The 11,268-nt window shown below is 30.2% G+C and overlaps 1 protein-coding gene across 2 annotated transcripts; it reads left to right on the top strand.

The window, feature by feature from the left end:
* Nucleotides 1–7,109: 7,109 nt before the first annotated feature.
* On the top strand, nucleotides 7,110–11,268 carry EGL3 (basic helix-loop-helix (bHLH) DNA-binding superfamily protein). Of its 2 annotated transcripts, XM_020362267.3 has the most exons (9): nucleotides 7,110–7,425; nucleotides 7,521–7,644; nucleotides 7,988–8,242; nucleotides 8,359–8,455; nucleotides 8,639–8,653; nucleotides 9,052–9,108; nucleotides 9,197–10,051; nucleotides 10,129–10,569; nucleotides 10,917–11,268. In XM_020362267.3, exons 2-9 carry the CDS (start codon nucleotides 7,547–7,549, stop codon nucleotides 10,986–10,988), a joined length of 1,890 nt encoding a protein of 629 aa, XP_020217856.1. In that variant the 5' UTR covers nucleotides 7,110–7,425; nucleotides 7,521–7,546; the 3' UTR covers nucleotides 10,989–11,268. The 2 variants fall into 2 exon arrangements, with proteins under 2 accessions (XP_020217856.1, XP_082925241.1); XM_083069115.1 differs by having other exon boundaries at nucleotides 7,110–7,644.

Raw genomic sequence — 11,268 nt, 5'->3', positions numbered from 1 at the left:
TAAAGAAAAAAACGAAAAATCAAACATACGCATAGTCTTGTTATTTCTACGTCTACGTGTAAACATTGGTTCTCATAATCGCTCGGATCAATATAATTAATTGTTTGAACTATGCTAAAAAATTTATTCTCTGTGGAAATTTGAAAATATATTTAGCTTGCGGGAAACTGCTTATTTATGTAGATAAAAGGAAAAAATCTCTTGAGCTAGATTTTCTAGTTTGGAATTACGTACATGATTTCTTGTGCTGACGGCTCACGCAACGACTACCTTTCGTTCATGGATTTGGATTTTAGTACGTTGTTTAATTTGATTGAATATTGACGAACAACAATGGAACCTATCTCATCCATCGTTTTCCTTTTGCTAATTTATCATTAACTACAAAGCAGTGTTAGGGAAGAAAATTTATGATAGCAATAACAAAAGTTTATAGAGAAACGACATAATTAATTGTTTTTACAGCTCTTTTAAACATGATTGCTCTTATAAAGAGATTTTAAATCTATCTTAACTCTTTGTAAATGTTCTAGGAAAGGAATAATAGTCGAAGAATTTTTAGTAATATAAACTTTAAGAAAACTTAACCATTATTTTAGCTTAAAATATTCAAATGAATGTAATATATCTTTGTGTAATTTAAAACTTATATATATATATATATATATATATATATATATATATATATATATATATATATATATATATATATATGTCATATTAAGGATATAATTTTTTTTTCTTCAATCTCAATTCCTTAAAATATGCATGGATCTTATTCCTATATAATAAATCTATGATATGCATTTATAATTATATCCGAATCTATGCGAGATTCGTGAGAATCACGATCTTGATTGATTTTGGGGAGTTAACTCAATAAACAATTTGTGAGTAACTATGAAATATGGCCTTCTCGATCGGATGGCAATCCAAAGAGTATATATATGACCCTTCATAATTGTTTGTTAATCGTGTGAGGGACCTCTATTCAACCTATTTGATCAACTAGGGACATGCTTGGTCAAATGAGAACTGTTCAGTCAATTGGAGACTTAAAAGATACAATAACAAGACTAATTTATATATTAGAGATTGTTTTTACTTAAGTATTATATATATATATATATATATATATATATATATATAACTTGAGTTTTTCAATGTCACATGCTCAATTTTATTGGATTTGGTGTATGAATAATATGGTAGTAATCAATTTTTAATAGATAACTTAATTAAACTCTATGAAACCAACTTATAAGTTAAAGAATGCTCTACCAATTATATACTTTATTTTAATCTCATTTATAGTCCTTAAATTTTTTCTCATTGAATTTCACCTTTAAATTAATAGAGACTTATTAAATGAGATATGAGACTTATCAAAATTTATTATTTCTACATTAACTTCAACTAATGTTAGGGAAGATACTAGAAGGGAAAAAATATTAGAAAATGTTATTAGCATTTTTCTTTATGTAATTAGGTAAAATTTATTGAAAATTATATAATTGCGAGAGACATTCGTTAAAAGAGATGTAAGATCCACAATTCTTTTTTTTTTATAGAGATTTTCAATAAATGTTAACTACTCCTTCTATTTTGTATAACTTTCAGCAAATTAAAAACAATTTTATTTAATTTTAATTTTATAATATCAATGAGCCATTAAATACATTTTCCCTATTACTTCCTTGATTGTTTATGGTGGGGAAAGAAAATATAAAAACATTTTAGAGGGAATCTAATTAACATGAAAGATAAACGATTTTTTTTAGAAGAAAGATAAACTATATATAGTTAAATTAATTCATCATGATCAATAATAAAATAGTTTAATTAACTAATTTTAATTAGCAATATCACAAATTTGAAATGTATTTCAAAAATACCTTTTAAATTAAATGTTTATATGAAATGACATTGTAACTTATTCAAAAGTTTTATAAAATAGTGTGACTTGTATTATAACTCTTTCCGTCTTGTAATGGAATTTGAGGTTTTTACATATAAATTTAAATTTGTAACACCGTAAGTTTTAATTATTGGTTTTTAGCAATAATTGTGTATTTGGTGCTTAAGGTGCGTTGTGAGATTCTGAGAGTTGAGGAACTCTTAGGAATCTAGTTAGCTTTAATTTGAGGATCTTTGGTTAGGGGTTCAGTTAATCCTAAGGAAAGGTAGTATATAAGGTTTATATTGAGAGCTAAGATTCATAAATTTATGTTCTCCAAATTCTAGAGAGAAAACCTAGAGAGAAGTGATATGGAATTGTGGATCCTCTTATTCTCTAAACTTCCTCTTTGTCAGATGATTTGATCCCCAAAATCATTTATGTGTTTTGTGTGTTTTTAGGTATTGACGAACCTTAAATTATAGTGATTGGTGTGGAGCCGTTGTTTGGAGCTTGGAGTCATCTTCCCCTTTCTTCTTCTTCTTCATTTTTGGTTGCTCGAAGTTAAGATAAAGGAAGCTAGGACGGATTGAATGGTTGATTTGGTGAATTGTTTGTTGTTGTTTTCATCAAATGTGAGCATGTATGTGGCTGAAATTAGATTGAATTGTGAAGGAAGGTAGCTTTTGGTAATTTGAGCTATGGAGGTGATTTTAGATGATTTCAAACAATTGGGGTTTCATGTTGTCGTGTAGCTTAGAAATGAGTTGCATGGAATGTCTATACTTTTTAGTGTTGTTGCATGCTTGGTTCTGCTATTTTTTAGGTGAATTGAAGCAATTTTCGAAGTCTGCAATTGTAGATTTCAGATGTTGTGCCAAGTACACCTTCGTAGCATTAGGTGCAGTTTTAACTAGAGGTCTTTGTCTTATCCATACTGAGTGCAAGATTAGTGGCACTGGCGCCTGGGGAAAAAGACTTGTCTCAAGTTACGATGGCATCAAGCATGGGAGCAATTGGAAAGTCTTTGACTTTGTGATGACTTTCTGCCTGATATGAGCCAGGCGTAAATTTTGCCACGTCAAACGTGAGGTTCTAGGGGTTTCCTATCTCAACCATATCGGTCGAGGGTTAAATGGCACTAGACGTGAATGAGACAAAAAGTTCCCTGTCTCAGTGGCGTCGAACGCAAGGTAAGTTACATTGGACACGAGTTGTGTTGATGATACATGTGGTTTAAGGGGTGAATTGGTGAACATGAATAAAGTATTTGAGTTTATTGTATATTGTATGATATATGATGAATGTCGAGTCTCTCTCCCCCCCCTCTCTCTCTCTCTATATATATATATATATATATTTGTATATATATATATATATATTAATTTGTGACAATATATGTAGATGTGATATATGATGTATTATGATGGTGAACATTGATATGCTATGTGTGAAGAATATGCTAAAGTTGCATGATTGGAGTGTGAATAGGCATTGGTATACTACTGTTGAATAAGTCGTTGAGCATATTGGTGTGCTTGTCTTGGATGAGTTGTATAACATTGGCATGCTAGTTATGATTGGTGTAATCTGATCTTTATATGCATTGACATGGAGTGGTAATGTATATAGATGATGTATGTTGAGACATTGATGCTGAGAATGTTGTAGACATTAAAGTATGTTAATTGACTTAAGACTATAAGAAAGAGTGTTGTTTGGAAGTTGAAGATTCCAAATATAAAATATTATTCAGACGTTTTAGGTGGCCAATTGTCGAAACCCTCATTGAGTATGTGTGAAATTAGAGTGAATTTTGTTAAATATCCTTTATAATCTTAGTCAATATAAAGTGAAGTATGAAGTTAAGAACTACCACCTTTAACTAATTACTAGAAAGATTGTGTAATTTCTTAAGGATAATTAGTAGATTAATTTCATGAATGAGTAAGATTTATAGTTTACTTTTTAAATTATTATATATATATATATATATATATTTTTTTTTTTTTAAAGTTGATTAAATATTTTTTGACATACAATAGACTCAAACAAAGACAATAAAATTTATAATCCAATGGATTAAAGAATTCCCACAATAAAAAAGAGATAATAAAATTTAAATTTAAAACGTATTATTAAAAAGGTTATGTGTTTAATAAGTTAGTTAGCTTTTTTCTTACAAGCAATAAGTTAGATAGTTAACTTATCATTAAGAGATATATAAAATGTCTCCTTGTTTTAATATACATCTCAAATAAATTTATTTAATCAGAAAATAATTAAGACCTCACCAAACTTATGCACGTGTTCAATTAACTTTTTTCAAATGCGTTGAAATTTCACCTATCTTTGTTGAATGCATATTCTTTTCGAAGAAAAAAAAAAGAGATGTTGTTTGTGTTTAATTTCTATGCATTTCGTATTTGAGTATAAAATAAAATAAGATAAATATAAATATATATTATTAAAAGAATGGCAGGAAGAAAAAGAAGAAAAAATAAAATAAAAAATGCATTTAATAAATGATGTGATATAAATATAAATAATGCACTAGTCATAATTGTATAAATATAAATATATATTATTTATTATAAATAAAAAATACATATACTTTTTAAATATAAATAAATTTTAATTAATTTTATCTCATTTAATAATATCATCTCTAATATATATATATTTTTAATATATAATTTTTCAGTTATATTAATAATATATTCTCTAAAATACATTTTTTAATATATAATTTTTTAGTTATATTAATTTTTTTAACATTTGTTATCCGATTAATTTAGAAAAAATATTATAAAATTAATAAAATTTAATGTAAATCTAATTCTTCTAATATATGTAATTCTTTTTCTTTTAATTGAAAATTGCCTCGAAAGAATTAATTGTAGTAGTAGCAATGTGGCACACGTGTATGATTTGTCAAACATTAATTGTAGTAATATTGATTTGAATGGATTGAAAATTGAATAATGTTAAATTGGCACGCGAAAGTGATGTCTCCGTTCTTTTTGTTATTTCTTATGTGAAAACCCTATATTGCCTATTACTAAACTTGCAACTCTTCCTTAAAAAATATTTGCTTTTATTTCTTCGAAAATATTTGAAATTCGTTTTTAATTTTTAATTTTATTAAATTAATTTCTCTACAAATGAAATATGTTTTATACTTTTAGAAGAATGTATATTGCGCACGTATTTTTAGTAAATAAGAATCGGTCTCGACATATATTTTTTTTTAAATGACTAATTATACTTTATTCTAGTAAATAAGAACCGGTTTCAACATTTCTCCTTATTTATACTTTCAATGTTAATAATCAAATTTAATTGAAAATATAGTATGCTTATATTAGCGACGTTACCTGTTTATCATTTTATTAATTTTTGGACTTTGTATTTTCTAATGTATAAAAATCAGTTTTAGTTTTATTAAATATAGATTAAATGTATTATTAGCCATTAAAATTTTATTAACTTATACTTTTAGTTTTTAAAAAAATTATTATAAATTTTAGTTTTTGAACTTTTGTCAGTTTTCAATTTTAGTCCGTGCATTTTTTCTCTTACTAACATTTTGGTCCTTGACTTAAATATTTGTTGTTTATGAAGAAAATTTTGGAAATTAAAATTAAATAAAATTTATTTAAAGACTAAAAGTAAAAAATTTACAAAAATTTTAAAATTAAAAACATGTTTAATCCTTTTCATATCCTTGTATATACTGATCAGCAATTTAATTTCATGCATTCCAAAACAATTTGAATAATATTTTGTACATAATTTCATATTTTTATATTAAATGTTTCTCTCTCTTTTGTAATTTACACCAAAACTTATGAGTCAGATCTTGTATACTTAAAAATCAGTTTAAATAAGTTAAGCATGATATTCTTTTTTTTTTCTCTCTTCTAAATAGTAATCCATACCAATTAATAGTTTATTTAAATTTTGTAAGCTCAAATAACAAATAATTATTCTACTTTATCATAATATCACCATGATTTTGTAAGATAAAATAAAAATTTATCTAAAGTTCAGACACATTAAGGTTAAGCATGCGACATATATGCGGAAAACAACTTATCATCTCCCAGTTTGTCAAAGGTGCGAGAGAAAGAGATTGATGCAACTTCCCAGGTTTATCCTTCTTCTCTTTGCCTTAATCATTATTTGCAAAATGTTTCGCTTCCTCGGGATATTTATACATTTCTATTATCATGCAAAAACAAAAATTAAGTGCTTTTTTTATATTAATTTATTAATATAAAATATTCATCGACTAAAACTAAGTATATTTAATGATGTTAAATGTGAATTAGATAAGTAATTGCGTAACATATATATAAATGAAAAAAAATGATAATAGATCCTCTCATGTGAAAATCTTCACCATATAAATTTTATATATTTTATTTTTTAATATTTAAATTTTATTTCTCTTATTTTTAACAAAGAGCTAAGATTTCACTGCATGAAAATATTACATGAGATTCTGAGTTAAAATGTGTTGTGAAATTTAATTGTGTAGTTAAGTCATAATTTACAGGTGTCCTTCTAATTTTTATCCCTCTTACTCTCAGCAGTATTGTTTTTAAGTATTTCTGTATAGATTTCAATTCAAATTAAAGTTTCTCTTTATAAGTTAATAAATGAAGTTTTATAACCAATCGCTCGATCATTAGTCAAAAGGGATGACACATATGGTTCAGTTTTTCACATATAGTAAATCGATTATCAATTCTTTTTAGCAAGTAACGTGTAAATAATGGATAATATTTTTGGTAAATTTAATGTTGTTTTCAAATTTTATTGACCTTTTCGTTAATCTAAACTTTTTTAAAGAGAAAATGGGTTGATTATTGTTCAGACTTCAGAGTTGCAAAGTCATTTATTTTTTCTTTAGAAATTGTGTTGGATCTATGAATCCTTGCCTTATACACACATGTTCGCATAATATTAATATACGAACACAAAATGTATCTACGTTTATATAGAAATTACGTTGGACAATACACACAGTACACTTTTCCCTGCAGTCTCGAAATTTGTGTCTACCTCTTTTCTTAAAAGTAGTAGGTAGGAATCAGAATAATAAAATAATCAACGTGGGCTACGTTTTCTAATTCAGTGATGATAACTCTAACTCTGGCTTCCTTGGCTTATTTTTCTGCATAATAATAATAGCATATAAGCACTACCCCATTAGTACGAGACAAGCAATATTGCCATCGTCTCTCAAGTCAAAATCTACTGCTAGAATGCGTTTTTTGAGCTACAGTTGTTTTGGATACCGAATCTACTTCTAGCTATTGAAACAAAACCTGCTTTTGGACCATACCAACTTTTTAATACACCTTGGTTGGTTTTGTTTTTATGTTATGTAGTTCATTATTATGACAAAAAAAACTCTATACAATCATGGAAACAAAACAAGGGTCATGGCCAGGGAGTAAATAAATCAAGATACACGAATCAGAGAGAGAGAGAGAGAGATAGACATGTTCAACTAACAGGTTTGCTTTTCCTTTCTCATCTGTTCAAATAACACAACACAGTGCTGGCTTGTGCTGTGTTGTCTTTATTCTGAAATTTTGATCTATGTGATAAGCTGTGGCTACCCTGCAAAGCAAGAAAATGGTTCCAGACAACATGAAGAAACAACTTGCTTTGGCTGTGAGAAGCATCCATTGGAGCTATGCAATCTTCTGGACTGATTCAACTACCCAACCAGGGTATACCAACTGTTCCATCCATATTAGCTACCTCTATTCTCTATTTTCAATTGTTTGACTTTGCACTTTCCCCTTCTTGAATATGTTTTTTTCTCTAATACATGAGAAGACTTTATATTAGATGAGATGAGACATACACAATTTGCCATCTGTACCAGTTAGGTTTGATTGAACCAAAATGATGCATCTTTTTCTAGTGTACTTTGGTTTATGTTAAATCAAGAGAATAAATCAAACAATTCTAACCTAACAATTTGAAATTCTGAATCTACTGTTGCATTTTCTTGTGTTACTGCTTATGAGGTTGTTATTGAGTTGCGTTAAATTTTTTGTTTTCTTACAGGATGTTGAGCTGGGGGGAAGGGTATTACAATGGAGACATTAAGACAAGGAAAACAAGTCAAGGAGTAGAACTTAATTCTGACCAAATAGGGTTGCAGAGGAGTGAGCAGCTGAGAGAGCTATTCAAGTCCCTCAAAACTGCAGAAATCAGCCCTCAAACCAAAAGGCCTTCAGCAGCACTGTCCCCAGAAGATCTCACAGATGCTGAGTGGTACTACTTGGTTTGCATGTCCTTCATATTCAACATTGGCCAAGGGTAAATAATAATTCTCCTCCATTTTTTTTTTCTTTTTCAAGTTGTGTTCCAAAAATGGGGTGTTGTGTAATCTTAAGGGTGAGTCTTAGGTATCTCAAATCTATGTATGTTGGTAGGTTACCAGGAAGAACTCTAGCAAAGGGTCAACCAATTTGGCTGAACAGTGCCCATTCAGCTGATTGTAGAGTTTTTAGTCGTTCTCTGCTGGCAAAGGTGGATTCTGTTTCTTGACTTGGCTTGTTCTTTCTTCTGCTTTTGGTTAAAATCTCGAATTATTATACTCTAGCTCTCTACTACCATGCTTAAGATGACAGAGAATCTGAAGTGTCTTCTTTCTTTGTTTTTTTTGTTCCATAAACAAACCTGTGACAATTGTCTTCTCTCATTCTTGCTCAGAGTGCATCAATTGAGGTACTATCTTGTTTTACTTTACTGAATCTATTAATCGTCTATGTTTTATTAACAGTTTAGCTTAGTGCCATCAAAGACGATATAGAGAAATTTATGTGTTAGAACAGTTATAGTGTCTGGTCTATAAACACCACTGCAACTGTATGCATCTTAGTTCCTAAGGATATCAATAGACCTGTAGTTTCTGCAATGCGAGCTTATAATCCTAAGCCCCTAACCAAGGCAAGGCTCTTAAAAATTTTGTGATCTGTTGCATACATTTAGTTTTCTTCAACACAAGGGACTGGGATTCCAAGTCTAAGACTTCGATGATCAGCAAACCTAATTTGCTGTGTCAAATTTATTAAGCAAAATCTAATCAGTGCACTGTAAATGGTTTCCTTGATCTCAACTTTCAGACGGTTGTGTGCTTTCCGTTTATGGAAGGGGTTATTGAGCTAGGTACTACTGAACAGGTAAGTTTTCAATTTCATATAACCATTAATTAATATGTCATTTTTGTCATCCTCGCTCATTCATTTAACCCTTTTTCTTTGTGTGAAGGTCTCAGAAGATTTGAGTATCATTCATCAGATCGAAACTTCTTTCTTGAATAGTCTGCACGTCAATGTTCCTAATAAGTCAGGAGCTACATTGAAATCAAGGGACCAGGAAGATCTTGCTTATGTATCATTTGATCATAATGCTTATAATGTTGAATTAACACCAGAAGTTGGATATGATATAGCCAACACAACCTCTCCTAATGGTAGTTCAAATGCACTCCAAGCCAATCAACCACTACATGAAACATTCATGGTTGAAAGAATAACAAGTGGCACTTCTCAAGTCCAAAGCTGGCAAGTTATGGATGATGAATTGAGCAACTGTGTCCACAACTCCATGAATTCCAGTGATTGTATATCACAAACTTTAGCCAGCCCTGAGAAGATTGCTTTTACCCCCAAGTGTAACAACCCTTCAGACCCTTGTGCCCGAGATCTTCAAAAGTACAACAACCCAAAAATGACCGTAGTGGATCCTCGAAGTGATGATTGGCATTATCAGAGAGTTCTTTCTACCCTTTTGAAAAGCTCTGACCAGTTACTCATGGGAGTGCATTTGCAAAAACTTCATCAGGAATCAAGCTTTGTTAGTTGGAGGAAAGGAGGGCCAGTGGATTGTCAATGGCCTAGAACAGGAACCTCACAGAAGTTATTGAAGAAGGTATTGTTTGAAGTTCCTCAAATGCACTTGGATGGCCTGCATGAGTCACAAGAAGAGAATGACTACAAAGAGGGAATGAGAGTAGAAGCTGATGAAATTGGCATGAACCATGTTATGTCAGAGAGAAGGAGAAGAGCAAAACTAAACGAAAGGTTTTTGACCCTTAGGTCAATGGTCCCTTCAATCACTAAGGTAATATATATTTTAGTCATGGCATTTGTTTGCTTGATTGTCACTACACAAATTAGCCAAATGTATAATTCTTTCAGGATGATAAAGTTTCAATACTAGATGATGCAATTGAATACCTTAAAAAGCTTGAGAGAAGAATAAAAGTGTTGGAAGCTCAGAGGGGGGTAACGGATATAGAGACTGAGACTAGAAGATTACCACAAGATATGGTGGAGAGGACTTCTGATCATTATTTTAGCAAAAGCAATAATGGCAAGAAACCAGTGGCAAAAAAGAGGAAGGTTAGTGGTGTAGATGAGACAGGAAGAGAGATTAATTCAGATGTTCCAAAAGGAAGTTATGCTAATGATGTTACTGTGAGTACTAGTGACAATGAAATTGTGATAGAAATGAAGTGCCCCTCTAGAGCAGGAAAGCTGCTAGAAATTATGGAAGCAGTTAACAGTTTCAATGTAGATTTTAATTCAGTTCAGTCAACAGAAGCTGATGGAAATCTTTATCTGACCATTAAATCTGTGGTGAGCACTTGGTATGCCTTTTTAGTTTTTGACAAAAACTTAAATTCAAGACTATAGGTATTGTGGTGCAATTCTTCGATTAAAATTGAAGTTTTTCATTAGTAATATATGTTGATATTTAATGGAATATTTTATAATGCATATTGAAGTGAAATTTCAATTTTGAATCAAGAACAAAACCGAGGTCATCTATTGTATTGCATTTAAGTTTTAGTCATGTTCTGCATGTTACCCTGACCAAGGGTTGGTCATGTTTTTTTCCTACTTCTTGAAATGGTCGTTTTTAATGTAAGCAGCTAAATACCCTCTTGCCCTTTATCTAAAAGTAAGTACCCTTCCATTTGCAGTTCACAAGAGCAAGTATTGCAACCGCCAAAAGAATCAAACAAGCACTTCAAAAAGTGGCTTCCAAGTCCTGAATTTTTTGTCTTTGCCCTAAAAACCATGGTAGTTCTTGTCACTGCCGTGTGACAGAGAGAATTCATTAGATTGATGGAGTCACAACTCACTGCTGCAGTTCTTGGAGATTCTCTTTGAAGATTTCTCATAAAAGAAAAATGTTGTCCTTAACACTTTCGGCTATACCATAACTCTTGGTGATGTAACATGGACTTTTAAGAACTTGTAAATGGGTAGGTAGGCTCAGTTGACTAGATTTTATGGAATGATATTAACTCCTAAGATTGACCAATGACTAAA

This window comes from Cajanus cajan, chromosome 2 (genome assembly GCF_000230855.2).
Source record: "Cajanus cajan strain Asha chromosome 2, NIPB_CcT2T_4, whole genome shotgun sequence".
Lineage (NCBI taxonomy): Eukaryota > Viridiplantae > Streptophyta > Magnoliopsida > Fabales > Fabaceae > Cajanus > Cajanus cajan.
This window is presented reverse-complemented; position numbering and strand designations above follow the sequence as displayed.